Source organism: Stegastes partitus, unplaced genomic scaffold (assembly GCF_000690725.1).
Source record: "Stegastes partitus isolate 25-593 unplaced genomic scaffold, Stegastes_partitus-1.0.2 Scaffold2044, whole genome shotgun sequence".
NCBI classification, from domain to species: domain Eukaryota; kingdom Metazoa; phylum Chordata; class Actinopteri; family Pomacentridae; genus Stegastes; species Stegastes partitus.
Window position 1 is genome coordinate 1,583 of NW_007579775.1, and position 17,639 is coordinate 19,221.

Consider the following 17,639-nt stretch of genomic DNA (forward strand, 5'->3'; position numbering starts at 1 on the left):
ATGGCGACGGTTGGTGGTGATGAGATTTATTATCTTATTCAGCTTTTTTTTAAAAACAGAAAATAAAAGGAACTCTTGGAAGACTGTGTTCCTTTTTTGTTATTGTTTGTTGTTTGTGATTGTGTGTTTTGGGATCATTGATGAGTTCTGTCACACTGTCAGTCATCCATATTTGGTTTTAACATTTTTTCTTTTAACCGTATCTACTCGTTCTCTCCTTTTGCTTGAATGTAGCAGGTAATATTGTCCTTGTTTATTTTTATTTTTCCTTTTTTTTTTTGTTTCCAGGGAGCCAACAACATCCAGGTACGGAGGGCTGTGAAAGACACGCTCTCCAATCCACAGTCTCCCCAGCCGTCCCCTTACAGCTCCCCAAAATCGCAGCACAAGACCCAGCAGAGCTTCCTGCCCCCAGGCTGGGAGATGAGAATAGCCCCAAATGGACGGCCTTTCTTCATCGACCACAACAGCAGAGCCACCACCTGGGTGAGCTGGCAAGCAGTGCTGAATGTCTGGAGAGTGAATGTTGCTTTAAATGAAATGATTTTCTAAAAATATGAATGAAGAAAAGCACTTTTATTTTGCTTTCTGAATGTGATTTTCTGCATTATTTGACATTTTGACTAATCCAATATTAAGACATCTAGAGCAGTGGTTCGTGTTGAGCTTAGAGAATCTTTTACTGACATCTGGTGGCGTGAAAGTCAAGTTCACTCACTTCAGACAAAAAGAACCTTGTTGTATTTAGGATTCCCTTGGGTCATTCTTTTTTTGTTGAGGGGTTTTCTTGAAGAATATCCTAAAAATCACAGCGTTGTCATGGGAAGTATTTTTAACATACTTGTCTTTTGATAAAAAGCAAACTGTAAGATCTCCACAGCAGCTGGCAGCGGAAATGATGTTCAGGGACCAGACGAGGTTATAACAGCCGGACGACTGTTTACATCCTCAAACACCGTGAACAAAGCTGTGGGCTCTTGAATGCACCCTGAATCATGTCGGTGAAGACATATGCTTCCTGAATTTAAAAAATCTGTGGGATGACATCAATATTAAAGTGTAGTCAGTCAACCGAGAAATGTAGCCACACTGATGTCTCATATGCTTTAGGGAGTAGCTGCTGGGTGGTAATGAGCTGTACTTTTAAACACGGTAATAATTTAACGCTCTGCCACTTTCAGGATTGCCGTTTTCACAACTTTCATTCATGTTACCTGTCCGTTCATAGTGTTAGGTTGGCTGGATAGATTACATTATGTATTCAGTCCTGATCTTGTAGATATTAATGGATATGCTTGGAAGACTTTTCCCTGCAAATATGTCGTAATGATGATATAAACACTGGAGGGAGCTGGGTGGTCGGCTCCCTCTGAACTGATTAGGGTCAATGAACAGAGGTGGAAATGGCTGGAGCCCATCAGCCTGAACAGTAGAAACAAACATGTAGTTAATCCTAACAATAGTGTCACAGCTTGACTCAAAAACTGTAACAAAAACCAGGAGACAACAACTATGTGGTGACTAAAGGTATTTATTGTAATAAATAAACCAACCAAAATGTGCATTTAAGCAACAGAAAACTGTGCTGCTGGTGTCTGAAGAGAAGCAGCTCCTGTCAGAGAGAACCAGAGACAGAAAATGAGGAGGTTTTATATGACAGAGCTGCTGGGCCCAGGTGTGGCTCATTCAGCTGACCACCCTCATACAGCTCTGCAAAAAGAAAAGACAGGGACACCTAGTGCCCATGTGGAGGGTCGTCACAATAGACACAGAGAAAAACACAATCCATACACTCATTTATTTATGTCAAAGAACTTTAAAGCTACAGGTAAAGTTTCATTTGGGCTTGTTTGGGATGAAGTTTTCATTACAGTTAGGGATAAGTAACTGTATGTTGTTACACCGATGGATTGTTTCACTGCTGGCTGCAAAGTACCCCAAGGGGATAATAAAGACTCCTTAAACCTTGACGTGCCAACACCTGATATTAAACAGGTCCCGGACAAAATTTCAAAGAAGAAAAAAATATGCTCTGACATTATCAGTTCTGCTTTTGGTGGTGGAGAAATTAAGAAAACAGATCTGGGTTAATAACATGGGTTCAGGATTTAAAAGTGACCATGGACCAGCTAAATGTTTAACTCTGGATGTGTTCATAAATTCAGTCTGAATGGTCGGAGCATCATTTGAACTATCATTCAGAAATTCACCGTTTTATTGCTTAAAGGGACTCCATAAAGCATAAAGAATGAAACTACCACATGGCCATTCACCTTAGTTCCTGTTCACAGTTATGTCTTCTGTTAGGAGAAGACTTAGAAAATACAGATAATGTTTGTTTTTCGAGAGCCACTGGTTAATAACAACAATAGTACTTATATTGAATCACGTTTTATCACTTGTAGAAGCTACAGTTTTAGTCTTGGGGTCTTTTGCAAAATGTGTAAATATGCGTCTGTAGCTTTGTCCTGACTTACAAATGTATAAAATACCATCAGACACGATCCTGAAACAAACAGCTTTAGAAATTGGTCCATCAGAAAGCACTGATGTGTTTACTATTCAGCTATAAAATACAGAGCATACCTTCGTCACCATAACTGACAATGAAATTGAAAGGATCATAAAATGTCAACTTTGTTATTCCCCCCGCCATTCTGTGAACGATTAAGAGCTATGATTACAAAGAATGTACCATTGTTAGTGCTAATGTCTGTTGCATTAAATTTGGTGGAGCTGCAGCTGAGAATTGTCAGAGCAGGTTCAGCAACCTCAATGATTGCCAAGTCATTGTTAGACGGCTGCTATTTACTCTCTTATTTACAGTTTTGATTCGGTGAAAATGAAAATCAAATCTCACTTTGACCTGATGATGGTGACAAGATTTTGTTGTTGTTTCAGAACTCTCCTAAGAGTCTTTAATCCGTCGAGTCCAACGTGACTCATTTTTGCCCGACAGCTGTGGAGATGTTAATGACTGAATTTGGGGATGATTAAATGTTTACTGTGACTCAACGTTAATCCAGTTTCAATGTCTGCTAGTCGGTTTTTACAACAACAAAAGATTCATTATGCATTGAAAGTCCCCCTCTGCTCAGAAAACATCTTTTTCTTATTGTTGCTTCATTTGTTTTATTATGTGCAGATTTCTCTGGGCTCACTTTAAATCTGCATTTGAGGTACATGTAAGGGCAGAGTTTTTGGACTGGAAATCCTAAATACAATGTGATATGATGTGAAAACTAGGAAAGCAGTTCATCCTGGTTATATACTATTAACTATACCTCAAAATTGCCTTTCTTGAAATTAGCGGGAACTCTGTGTAATGATGAGATGCTGTGTTATCCTTTAACCAGAAAGAAACCCAGAAAGTTTGCAGTTGTTTTTTTCTTCTTCTTCTTCTTAATTGTTCTGTGTCTCTTCCTGCCTTCTGCTGCTGACTTCTAGGAGGATCCCAGATTGAAATATCCAGTCCATATGAGGAATAAGAACTCCATGGAGCCTGGTGACCTCGGCCCTCTTCCTGTAAGTACAGTCACAATTAGACCGACTGGATATTTAACCTTTGGCCCACAAAGCACACTTTTAACAACCTCATAAATCACAATAACTGCTTAGCTTTGTTCACTCACCATTGTCACTGCATGTTCTTGTGTTTATGACAAACCAATTCATATAGATTGATGTAATCTGGATCCTTAGTTGAAATACGAATAAGAAACAACAATTATTTATCTTGCTCAGATTAGTAAGCTTGACTGAGTGGTACGTTTATGTTTAGATTTAGATGACTTTTGCTTTTAAAGATGAGATCATGTGTTTTTTTTTTTTTCTTATTCCTGTTAAAGAACAAAGGGGTGGGGGAAATTATAAACTCAGTGTGGGGTCTGTAATAATCCTTAACTAGAAGGTGAAGACTCAGTCAACTAAAGCAAACTCCCAGCAAGTGGGCCAAACGTTACCGCAGCTAGATGTTTGATAATCACAGCTTTCTGGGTTTGTACATCTCACAGGCTTGTGTGGTGTGTGTGCATGTGTGTGTGTTCTCTCTCTCCCTCTTTCTCTTCTCTCTCCGTTCTGATGGATCTAATGTATGCTACTTCTTCTACACCTGGCCATGTCTGTTTGGCAGAACCTACCAGAGGAGGTTGGTTGGTGCCTCCCTCCCTCTGCCTGCCTTTACCTACCTGTCTGGTCCAGTCTGGTCTGGTCAAATGCCTGCAGACAGCCTTGCGATTTCTTTTTCTTATGATTTTCCTTTTTCTTTTGATCCTCTTCTCTATCTTTTCTCTTTCTCTCTCATGACCGGCATGGATGGACTTGTACCTCTCCCTTCCTTTCAGTTGAACAGTATTTTACCCCACTTCCTCTCTCTGTGTGCGTCCTCCCCGCACCACCGCCACCCCTTCTGTTAACAATTAACATTTGGAGCTCCCCACCATTCTCCTGGGATTCCTCAGACTGCTTCAGGTCTGTGTACCTGTGCCAGCGCCTGAGGCACAGTTAGTCGAGTTGGGGGAAGCGTAACAAGGCGAGATGCCCCTGGCATTTGTTAGAGAGAGAAGGAGAATGAACAAGAAGGACCGATGGAGGAAATGGGGTGAATAAAGGGCAGAACTGATGGGGGGGAAATGCGGGAGGGAGGGAGGGAGGGAGGTTTGCAAGGAAACAAAAGGAACTGTATGTCAGAGGAAGGAATTGGCTGTATGCTGCATGTGTTATCAGCTTTCCAGTCTGGTCTCCACTCATGCAGCAGCAGCAGCATACTTAGAAACACATCTACTGTACTTTCTGTAGCTACACCCTGTTTCGACAGATTGTCAGACTCTGTCCCTCTCCCCACCCCTTTACTCTCAATCTACTGCAATTGTTTTAATTGCTTGATTGCTGGTGCCGTACGAGTGTGTGTGGCCTGAGTGCTCACCGTGTCAGTGGCGGTGTACCGGTTTGAACTAGTAGTGGTGATTAACCTTCATGTTGTGGTCGTATCCCTGCCTTGCCGCTGTGTCAGACCTGACTCAAATAGGACCCCAAAATCCTTTCATTTCCTTTGTGGCGTTTGATTGAGCTTGCCTCGCCTGCACTACCGGGATGTCAGTGTTCGGACCATTTGATGGTTCAGTCAAGTTCAATCAAACACAAATTTCAAAAAGGAAAAAAAACAACAACAAATGGATGGATTTAAATAACTATTTGAGCACGGCCTGTTTGACGGTGCTGTCTTGTTGTTTCCTCACCCTTCTTCTCTTTTGCTTCTTTTCCAGCCTGGATGGGAAGAAAGAGTTCACACAGACGGACGCACCTTCTACATTGACCACAGTAAGAGGAGTTTTTGTCACTTATATGCTTGCATTTAGTCGTGTGTGTTTATTCCTTGTGAGCCTCTTGGTTTTGTTGCCTCCAAGTTACTTATTGTGCAGCAGGTTTTTTTTTCATTGTTACTGTCAGCAAAGCACCTCATCAAATGCAGTATTTTCATCAAAACTGACTTAATGTAGCAAAAATGGTTTCATTTAATTGAATAAAAGGAAAGCAAGATGATAATTACAGGATCTAGATGTAATCAAATCAATGAAATCATCCTAAAGGGATTTTACTACTTTTCTCTTTATGGATGTATATTTCTAATCATCTTGGTAGATGGATTTTTGATGAATTGTTGATAGAGGCTTTATACATGATTACCTGTACAGCAAGGCTCTATTTAAGTGAAAGGTTGCCTCCTACATTCCCCAGAATAACCACAGTGTCCACAGAGATCTCGAGAATACACTCGTGACTTGATAAGCCGACCCTCAACAATCTGAAAACCTCACAATCCGACAGGTGTTTAGGAAAAACAAACGGAACCCATTAAAAATAGCCTTAACATACCAACAGCCTTGGATTCTGACTCCAACATGACATTTTATGTCACAAATCAGGATAACGGTGTATTATCTGACTGAACAACAGATTGGCTGTGATCAGACTGCAGGACTTAATGCTCAATTTGGATTTTTTGTGAAATCCGATTTTTTTTGCGAGTTGGTTCACATTTCCAATAAAATACAACTTGTATGTGATCTGCTGTGTGAACTTCATACGACCCAAAAGTGTCCTGCATGTGCAGAAGAGGAGACAACGCCGTCACACTCTGTGAGCGGGCTCAGTGTTTACGGAAGTAAACATGAATGGCCGCCACTGATGGTGGAAACAGAACTGCAACCGCTATCCTAAACTAGCATCAGCAGCCAAGTTCTGCCTGTGCATTCCGGCCACGTCCACCCGTCGGAGCACAACTCCGGGGTGGAAGAGCCCCCTGACCGCGCAGAATATTCGATATTCATCATTCATTGGGCCTGAATATCCAGAGACTAGAAAGTGCTATTGGGACCAGCCCTACTAGTTATTATAACAACTATGAACAATAATTAACAACTAATGAGCCTTCAAGCATCAAGCCCTCCTTGTATCTCGACCTCCGCCTTGACAATCCGACAGCCTTGCTATCCGACATAAAAGAAGGATTTAACATTTAGTGTCGGATTATCGAGTCCCGACTGTACTTGTTTTGTGTGACTTTCTTTCAACTTAAAGAGTCTGAAATGATCTTCTGCTGTCTTTGTTTCATCCAGATACAAAGAACACGCAGTGGGAGGACCCACGTCTACAGAGTCCAGCTATCACAGGACCCGTGAGTACTCGCCTCTTACTGCCCCACTTGTTCAGAGAGTCTCTGCTACAGCAGTATTGCCACTTCTGACATTGTGTTTCTATCTGTCACACACTATCATCAGCCTCAGAGTTTCTGCACCACAGAGATAAAGCACTTTGTCACCGTTGTTGTCGCTAACATGCTAACACCTTTGTGTCATTCTGTGTGAGGGTTCAGATATTGTTCTCCCTCGCTGCCAACTCGCCTCCCCGCGTAGCACACTGTGTGGTTTTCTGAGCTGTAATTAGTAACGGGAACACTTACATCACAAGTCAAATAAGTTCATTGGTCCGTTTTTGACCATTCCTTGACTCCTGTGTGTTGTGTCTGCAGGCTGTTCCCTACTCCAGAGAGTTCAAGCAGAAATACGACTACTTCAGGAAGAAATTAAAGAAACCGGTAAGAACAGATTTGTTTCCCACCTTTCCGGTTTCTTGCTGGTGTACTTTTGCATAATGAGGCCAAAAATAAATGTGGTCCAAACCTCATGACTTCTCCCCTGAAGGAGAAGGCAGGCTCATTTGCTTCTATTTTGATATTGCTTGATTGCATACAACTTTCTTCTCGACACTTTGTGACTGAGTTTCATATCTTTTGTTGCTTATTAAATATTCATTGCAATCATTACACGTATCTTTGCAGTTAACACTTGTTGCAGTAGGTACAAAACACCAAGTTACTGTCCCAGGTGTTGTTTTTTGAAAGCTGTAAATTAATGTTAAGGGAACAATCAAAACAGAAGTAGAACTCTAAATAATTTGCACAGTTTTTGACTTTGACAAACAGCATCTATTGTTGTGTTAGAACATGTTTAATGCCAGCAAGTATTTTAAACTGTCTTATTTACCAGCTTGTCAGCAACCTGTTTTCTTTTCTAAAATCACATAAAATTAATTTGTATTTTTTAAATAGGTATTTAACCCCTGGACTGAAGCTGAAACAAATAATTGATTCATTTTCAACTATTGAATTCGTCGCTCACTGTTTTGATTATTGATTAATCAGTTTGAGTAATTTTTTAAGAAACAAAAAAGTAAATTCTCTGATTCCAGGTTCTGAAATGTGAATATTTTCCTGTTTCTTTAATCTTATGCGACAGTAAACTGAATATTTTTGGGGCTGTGGACAAAACAAGATATTTCAGGAAGTCATGATGGGCTTTGGAAAACACTGATCAAGATGTTTTATCTTTTCCTGACAATTTAATAGACCAAACATCCATCCATCCATTATCTATACACCACTTAATCTTCACTAAATAATCAGTTTATTGAGAAAGTCATAGACGGAATAAAAAATGTTTCTGGGACGTTTCTGCATTTTGCATTGTTGCAACTGGAAGTCTGTATCTTTGTTCAGTGGTTTAAATAAAACAATGGAGAGAAAATACTTTTACAAAAGTCAGGTTTTGCAACAATCTTGTTTTTTAAACTTTGGAGTGATATTTTGCAGGAGCACCTCATGCAGCTGTTGCACTTGGTGGTTGTCTTTAATAAGCCTAAATCTTTTTTTTTGCCTTTTACCAAGGTCTCACTGAAATCCGGTTTTGTTTTGTCTGTATTTGAGACATTTGTTTTGAATTTGTAACAAACAAGCTTTTCTTTGTGAACTTTTCAAGGCTGACATCCCCAACCGGTTTGAGATGAAGCTACACAGGAACAACATCTTTGAAGAGTCGTACCGTCGAATCATGTCCCTGAAGAGGCCAGATGTGCTGAAGGCGCGGCTATGGATCGAGTTTGAATCAGAGAAAGGACTGGACTACGGCGGTGTGGCCAGAGAGTGGTTCTTCCTCTTATCGAAGGAGATGTTCAATCCCTACTACGGCCTTTTCGAGTACTCTGCCACGTAAGGCTCTGTTTGCTTTCTTTAAGTTTACAAACTGTTTCTGGATGTTCAGAAACCTTTAACAGGAAATGAAGCAGGAGCACACAGGACATGGTGTCAACCAAAGCCAAAGCATGGAAACGTTTTCCACGAAGGGCAGTACGGGGCAGTGCTGCCGTGTTGATTCCCCATGAGACTTGTGAAAGTTTCCTTTTACTTTGATTAACTTTTCCTCGTATTCAAAAAGCCATCCTGAAACAAGCATTTCCCACAAACAGTACAAGTCAAGATCATAAAAAGTGTCATATGTTTTGTTCCTTTTCTTGGCGCCATCATCTCGATCGTCATCGAGTTCTCGCTCATTTTTTTGCAATGAGGGACAAAGGTAACCCAAAACAAATAAGTAGCGCTGGTGAAAAGCCAAAGAAACTGACAAGCGAACTTTTAATAATAATTAAGAGAACGGTCAAAATGTCAAACTAATAAAATTAACATCATTGTGATTATTCATCACAGAAACCTTTTGTTATTTAGTTTTACCTTCATCAACAGCTGCAGCTGAAAAGCTGATGTCACCTTGACATTTTCTGTTTCTGGGTGCATAAAAACAGTTTTAATTAAAAAAGCAGTTTGAATTAAAGCAGCAATATAACAAGCTACAAACAGCATCGGTGTACTGAAGGACTTAGCTGGTTGTGGTGTTTTCCCCACTATGGGGCATCTGGTCAGGACACAGGAGACTAGTGTTGGATTAATCCGACTTTAGAACCGACACCAGTCTTTCAAACCTGTTCATTTATCTGCCACACAGACAGATTGGGAAACATGTAAGTGGGAGTGTGGGATCTTAAACAAAAGAGGAATCCTCATTACTAAAGTGATAAACAAGAAATGCAGAGAGTAATTCATTCAACCGTTTATCTAAACGTGGAACACATTGACGTATAAAGGACTTGTTTACAGTTTAGAAAACAGAAGTTGCTGTGGTGTCTCTCAGTGGTTTTGCAGCGACTATATGATGAAATTGAATAGAATGAACACAGCAAACCTCTTGAACTGTGGCTGCTGTGCAACATACAGACAATAAGGAAGTAACCTAACGCAAACAAATGTCCTAACTCCATCATAACCACTCGACAGTGTCGGTAATAGATGTAACCGGCTGTAGCAATCCACTTACTTCCTGCACAATAGTGAAAAACCTGACATTGAGATATTTAGTTTCTCTGCAACACATATTGCGATATGAACCAGTTTAGTAAATACAATCTGTGGCACTGCAGCCTGATTATTACACCCTGGAATGACTTTCCTTTCTCTGTTCATGTGTCTGTCCAGGGATAACTACACACTCCAAATCAATCCCAACTCTGGCCTGTGCAATGAGGATCACCTCTCCTACTTCAAGTTCATCGGGCGCGTGGCAGGAATGGCCGTGTTTCATGGGAAACTACTGGATGGTAAGCTGCTGGATTCTGGAGGCTCCCTCTGATGTTATAAATGGGTTTTATTATTATTTTACTGTGTGTAAAAACTCTGATGCAGCCTGGTCAGTGATGTTTTTAAGCCTAACCCTTCCTCACACACATGTCCTTAAGTTGCTCTCTGCTGTACTTTCTTAGGATTTTTCATCCGGCCGTTCTACAAGATGATGCTGGGAAAACAGATCTCTCTTAAAGACATGGAGTCTGTGGTAAGGCCTCACTCTGCTAAATTATGAAGTAGTTATTAAAAAATTCTGAGCCAGTGGGTTTGCTGCTGTAAAATAGATGGGAGGATGTATTTGGTGAACACGGTGCTTTGCTGATTAATGAAAACCTACCAGAGGGTCCATTGTTGAATTTAAATAGTTCTACACTCATGAAATTTTGACGGAGCCAAGAATGAAACCCTGAAAGTTAAAAAATGATGAATGATGATGAATTACTAATGTTCTTTGTGTTTAATATTTATCCCTGCAGGACAGCGAATACTACAACTCTCTGAAGTGGATTCTGGAGAACGATCCCACTGAGCTGGACCTGAGGTTTTGTATTGACGAGGACAACTTTGGACAGGTGCTCCAATCAGTCACTTTTAATCCATTAAAGTCACTATTTAACAGTGAGGTAATATGATTGGGTATCAGCAGCATCTTTATTTTATTTGTTCCGTTTTTAAATTGCTCAGACGTACCAAGTGGACCTGAAGCCCAGCGGCTCAGACATGGTGGTCACCAACGAGAACAAGAAGGAGTACATAGAGTAAGTAGTTTCCTCTTCATCCTTTGACTCTACAGATCATATTTTATCAACTAAATTAAGCTAAAACTATTCCAAACATTTCTCAATAATCTTCCCCCTGTCAGCCTGGTCATCCAGTGGAGGTTTGTCAACCGGGTCCAGAAGCAAATGAACGCCTTCTTGGAGGTATTTACGTGCAGTAATACAGCTTCCACTTGGGGGCAATGTGGCCACAGACTGTACAGACATTAGTATGAACGTTAACTTCAACCTTTGCATGTGAACATAACTCCTACTGATCATGCTTTTAAAACCTTGTGACATCTTGAATATTTAATTAAATGTTTTGTTTTTATGCCTCTTTCATGGTATTTATGTTCTAATTCTTTCTTTTTTTTCAGGGCTTCACTGAGCTCATTCTTATAGATCTGATCAAGATCTTTGATGAAAACGAACTGGAGGTATGAATCATTGCTAGTAGGACTGAAACATTTACAGGCAGTTGGCTAAAAAAGAGCTAAAAATTAAGTATAAAAACTCAATTGAGTAAAGTCTTTAGTCATAATAGATGTCTGGGAAACTAAGCCTCAGTTAATTAGTAAATAACGAAGTTAATCTGCAGCAATATTTTAATTAGTTTTTAAGCAGAATACAAATAGTGTTTCTAGTCTCTGAAATGAGAATATTTGGACTGTTTGAAGACGTCACCTTGAACCCTTCTTATCACTGTTTCATAGATCGATCGATTGAAACTTTAATTATCAGGTTTATTTAAATGAGAACAGTTGTTGGTTGCAGAATTACAAAGAGCTGTCATTTTGGTATTTTAGTGTTTGGTGCTCAATATACGAGTTGCTGTCTGAGATGAAATGTGGCTCTTAATACTTTTATTCTGTCTGCAGCTGCTCATGTGCGGTCTGGGTGATGTCGACGTCAACGACTGGAGACAACACACTGTTTACAAGAACGGCTACTGTCCCAACCATCCTGTTATACAGTGGTTCTGGAAGGTACGTGCAGATTTAAATTTTAATTTTTTTCAAAAAGCTGGTTCCCGTCATCTTTCCCTCCATCCGGCCTGTTACGGGTTTGCTGGCCTCGCTTTTGAAGATCAAAGTCTGTTTGGAAGAACAAGCTTGTTTGCTCTGATGAAAGAGCCTAAAGTAGTACCTGCCCCCCGGTTATCATCTGTCTTGACTTGAGCGATACACACTCACACACATCAAATACACTCAGACAGCAAACACACACACACACACACACGAGCCGTAATCTGTGCACGTATACACTCTTACACACACGGACAACAGTGTCATGTCATTTGATTAAGTGAATTGGCTCAAGCGGCTTCTGTTTGAATTTGTGCCGTCACTTTTTTTTTGTACTTTTGTTTGAGAGGACACATTTACACAAACCTTAACCTTGATACTAACCCTGAATCCTGAAGCCTAAAATGTCCCAAGGTCTAAAACTTTGTCCTCACAAATAGTCATACAAGTACACATACACGAGTTAAACTGCAAAAGCTTTCTTGTTCTGAATAATTTCTATGTTTTAGAATCAGTCTTACATAAGCTTCTCAGGGTATTGAATTGATAAACTGTTCCTCTCTGATTAGGTTGTCCTGTTGATGGATGCCGAGAAGAGAATTCGACTCCTCCAGTTTGTTACGGGAACATCACGAGTGCCCATGAACGGCTTTGCTGAGCTTTATGGTACGTGGCCTCAGCAGACAGTTGATTCCTACTTGCCCCGCAGTGTTGGGATCAGTTCAGCCTGAACTTGATGTAACACAAAAAGTGTTGCCCAAGAAAAAGATGAGTCAACAGTGTTGCTGTTCCAGGAATAAAGTAACAGTCACTGAACACATCCAGGAAGAATTTGTTTGTAGCTGCTAAAATCTTTAATCTGTGTTTATGCGAGGTGCATCAGAAAAGTTCCAGAACTGGTGTCACAAAAGATATATTTCAAACCCAAACTACAAACTACAAGTTTTCCCCTTCCAAGTAATCCCCCTGGAGGCTAACACACTTTCCCAGCCTTCTCTGCCACCATGCACTCCTGGAAGGATTCTTCCGAGATCCTCCGTCATCACAGCCATCTTGACGTCGTCCACGTCTTCAAATCAGGTCCCCTTGATGACCCCCTTCAGCTTAGGGAAGAGGAAAAAAATCCCACGGAGCCAGGTGGGGTGAGTAGGGAGGTTGTTCCAGCACGGCGATGTTCTTCTCAGCCAGGAACTGTTGGATGCTCAGGGCGTTGAGAGCAGGCGTGTTGTCATGGTGAAGCAGCCACGACTTGTCCTGCCACAACTCTCACCTCTCCTCGAACAAAGCAAACACCGCAGGATCTCTTTGTAGACATGCTGGTTGATCGTCGGTTTGAAATATATCCTTTGTGACTCCAGTCCTGGAACCTTTCTGACACACCTCGTAGACAAAATACATATTCAATAAAACTGCTGTCAAAATTTGGTTAACGCTTTTTTCTACATAGCACCTGTGTAAAATAAAAATATAGAGACAGGTTTTCTGTGTTTACTGTAGAATTACACCTGAGGCTTTCAATGATTCCAAATGAAAACACGTTATACATTTATGTCAAAAAATTTATTCTTAATAGACTTTCCTTTACCCAAGATCACAAGCGATAACTGAACTGAACAAGGGTTTGAATTTGTGTTCTAATACAAGCATACGTGTGGTCATCTAGACAGTGGTGTATTAATCAGTGTTCTTTCCTTTGTGCCAGGTTCTAACGGTCCTCAGCTGTTCACAATCGAGCAGTGGGGAACACCAGATAAGTTACCAAGAGCTCACACATGGTACGTCTCTACTGCACATAAACACACAGAACAAAGCTGAGCTTCTATAGATATGCTAGCAAATGATAAACAGGTGTCATGTTTACAGTGAACAGCAGCTTAGTTTAGTTGGTGTCATGCTAACATTTGCTCGTTAGCACTTAATACTTAAGTGCAGCTGAGGCTGATGGGAGAGCCAGTCGCTTAGCAGGTAATTTGCCATAAATCAAACAGTCCCACAAAGCCAGACGTAGCACTACAGCGCCAGAGAATAGTCAGGCTGAACCCCATCATTCTGTAGCAGGAGGAATAAATACTCTGGTGTGTTTGTGTTTCTTTAACCCAATCACATTCGTCTTAGGCGGGCGGTGCTAAGCCCAGGATGCAGGGACAAAACAGGAAAGGGGGAATTGTTTTAGTGAAACATGCAGTGAGGTGACCACTGCAGCTGAAACTGCTAATTCCCTGAAAAAAACCCCCCAAAAAACACAAGAAAGCTGGGCTGGTTGTACGATCTGTTTGAGACATGAGTCCAAATTCTCTTTTTAATTGGTGTTTGCAAGCAATGTGTGGTGTCACGATAGTGTGTCCCGTCCCTAATTTTTTATATCATTTTAACACACAAACCCACTCACACTACAGCTGTGACATCAGTCAAGTCTGAGTGCTGAAACCGTAAAGCGAGAGAAGGAACTGGCAACAACCATAGAAGTCCTAAGGCCCCTACTGGACTTAAGCAAAAGATCAAGTTGCATTACTTGAGTTTGGCTTCACTGTATAGAACCGCAATCTCCGCCCATCTTTTATATACAGCTTATGGGAAATCCAAAACATTTCACTGAAAACCACACAAGAGAAGTCAGCTGGACTTCATCTTCAGGGACAAATCTACCAAACAGATCTCATTTTGTGCTGGTCTGTACTGTAGGAGTTCAGCTATATAGCTACAGATGTAAAAAATTCACCTGGAAGTGCTTGTGTTAGGGTCAGATCCTCAAATAGCTGCTGAGATATTTTCCTCTAAACTGAGAGACCAGCTAATGACACATCCATTCTGCCATTGACACAAGAAGTGCAGGTGGTTTATTTTTACTGTTACCTTTTTGATAAATTCATGTTCCTCTTCCCAGTTTCAACCGCTTGGATCTGCCTACCTACGAATCATTCGAGGACCTGAGAGAGAAACTCCTCATGGCTGTGGAGAACGCGCAGGGCTTCGAGGGGGTCGACTAAGACCTCTCGGCCGCGTCACACCATCCAACAATAAAACAAAAAGCCACAGGGATGTCAAACCAGCTGCTGTAGCAGTTTCTGTGCAAGCATGTTGTACTGTGATGCCTGACTGTGAGCCACCTCCACAGCACGGTGGTTTGAGACTGTACAGCGACTTGTCGAGCCAATATGCCTACGTCTTTCTATCTTTTCAGTGTGGTAGGTCACTCCTTAAAGGTGCTGGGGAAAGAAAGGGAGCGTTGCACTCTTTGAATGCTGAAATCTATTATCCACAGGCATGAGCAATGAATGACGGGAGCTGGCCCCTGATCCACTGTTTCTTTCCCCTCTAACCCTCGTCCTGTGAAAATCTACAGTGCTGGAAAAACACCAATGCATTTCAATAGCTCCTTTATGTACACTATAGCACAGTATTTGAGCGCCCTTCGATTGGAAGGGTCTTAGCATGGCCTTAATCTGGCTCCTACATGCACTATTTCTCTAAGACAAACTGCAATGGCACTATGATCACAACTCTCTCAAATCCTTAGACCAACACCAGATTACCTTAGGAATGCTAGCCAATCACATTTCAGGAAATCGGCCACACCCCTCCGTAGAGCCTTGTCTGTGTCGTGTGATCAGATATCGCCGCTGCAGCCTTTTTGTAGAATAATTTTCTTTTTTTTTAGCCACTGGTAAGGATTTACAAGAACGGTGGGGACGAACGAATCCCCACAGCTGATTTTTTTTCTTTTTTTTTTTTTTTATAGTTTTTGTCATTAAAAGAACAGATTTTCTTTTTAGCATTGGTATCATTCTCGCAGGAAAGTACTCTCAGTGTATTTGTACTGATGAACAATGTTCTTTACTATTTTGACGACTATATATGACATGGTGTGTGAAGTGCAAATTTGGCTAGTCTGGGACTTGATTAATCCATATCATTTGTTACGGTGATAGCAAATGTGATGAAAAAGAAATGTTTTTTCTTTTTTTTATTGTAGTGCTTTGAAAGCAGCATGAAACTGTACCTTGTGTTTGCTCGGACTACATATTAATTTGGACGTGTAATCGGTCTCGAGGTTGGGAAAGAAAAAAAAAAAACTAAAACTGGGGGTAGTTTCTCTGAGACGTCATGATTATATTAATATTCTCATGCCTGTTGCTGTTCATAATGCTGTAAATTGTTCTTGGAAAAAAAAACAACAACATTTTAAGTTCTTTCATGATATATAAATATATGTATGTATTACATTTAACAGAAGTATTACTGATCAACAACACTAAAATGAAGCTGTGTGTGTGCGCGGGTGTCTGAGAGAAAAGCTGTGATTGCCACTGAATATAAAGCAGCACGTTTCTTACCAAGAAAAAAAAATAATGTGTTTTTTTTCTTTTTTATGTTCTCTCTCCTTTTTCTAACACCATTGAACCTAAAGGGCACTTTATAGATCACTCTGAGGTCATGTCGCCTGTTGTATGTCTTCTGTCGTTTACTTGAATGTGATTCTTTTTTTTGTTTTTTTTTCCATTCACAGCACTTACTGGGTGCAATATAAATAGTCTGTAAATCTGGGCTGCTGCTAAGGTAGAAAAAGTTGACAGAAGTGAAGCTGAGACTTCATATCCTTTTTAGTATTCTCTGTTCTGTCTCTTCTTTTCACCCTTGTCTCTATGTTTTTCCTCCCCTGATGTTCCTTCCCTTGCTGTGATCCCACCACTCAAACTGACTCAGTACAGATTAGTCGTTCCTTTTTTAGAGGGTTTTCTTTTTTAATGAATGAGGGGGAAAAAATCTCATTTTTGTTAAAGATTCCACCAATTTCTGCAACTCTTTGTGGTTCATTTAACTTCAGTCAAATAAAATTGAAACTTCTCAGACTGTGTTGGTTTGGTAATTGAGAGTGGACGCTCCGCATGCGTGGGGTGGAATCAGAATTAGAAGATCAAACTGACTGAACACGTAACTAGTTATTTTAACTGTCGGACTCTTCAGAGGGCTGCAAGCTGGATCAGTGGTTAGCACTGTTGCCTCGCAGCTAGAAGGTTGCCGGTTTGCATCCCGGTGAGGACACCAGGATCTTTCTGCGTGGAGTTTCTCTGGGTTCTCCAGCTTCCTCCCACACAGTCCAAAAACATGTTGAGGTTAATTGGTGATTCAAAATTGTCCATAGGTGTGAATGTGAGTGTGCTTGATTGTCTGTCCAGGGTGTCCCCTGCCTTCACCCTAAGTCGGCTGCGATAGACTCCAACCCTGAAGTGAGGATTAAGCGGTGTATAGGTGATGGATGGATGGATGGATGGATGAGGCTTTTTTCAGAACTCTAGTACAGCTTAAAGTTTTTAGACTTTACATGAATACATCCATCACTCACCATGTATTGACTGCTAAGTACGAGGAAGATGGTCTTTGTAGGTCCGTTGATATCGACAAACTTACCCAACAGCATGGAAAATTAACGTTGAGCTGCTAAATCGTTAAAATTCTGCTTAAATTAAGCCCAACTGTTGTACTTTTGAGGGACTAATTTGCATTAATAATGATCAATAATGTAGAATTTTGTATATTCTAATCCTTTAAATTGCTCTGATAAAGGCTGCAAGGTTGCTCGGTGGTTAGCATCATTGCCTCGCAGCTAGAAGGTTGCCGGTTCACGTCCCGTTGAGGACACCCAGGATCTTTCTGTGTGGAGTTTGCATGTTCTCCCCATGCAGCGTGGGTTCTGTCCGGGTTCTCCAGCTTTCTCCCACAAGTCCAGAAACATGTTGAGGTTAATTGGTGATTCTAAATTGTCTGTAGGTGTGAATGTGAGTGTGCTTGGTTGTCTGTCTTTAAGTGTAGCCCTGTGATAGACTGGTGACCTGTCCAGGGCGT

The 17,639-nt window shown here is 40.9% G+C and overlaps 1 protein-coding gene across 1 annotated transcript; it reads left to right on the plus strand.

The window, feature by feature from the left end:
• Positions 1-237: 237 nt before the first annotated feature.
• LOC103373673 (NEDD4 like E3 ubiquitin protein ligase) lies at positions 238-16,645 on the plus strand (the record flags this gene model as incomplete). The annotated part of the gene is made up of 16 exons (XM_008303627.1): positions 238-486; positions 3,448-3,525; positions 5,265-5,319; positions 6,618-6,676; positions 7,031-7,096; positions 8,316-8,545; positions 9,863-9,984; positions 10,147-10,217; positions 10,486-10,581; positions 10,694-10,767; positions 10,872-10,932; positions 11,148-11,207; positions 11,649-11,756; positions 12,365-12,461; positions 13,498-13,570; positions 14,680-16,645. Coding segments are annotated over 16 exons (1,602 nt in total), but the record flags the coding sequence as incomplete, so codon positions are not given.
• Positions 16,646-17,639: the final 994 nt, after the last annotated feature.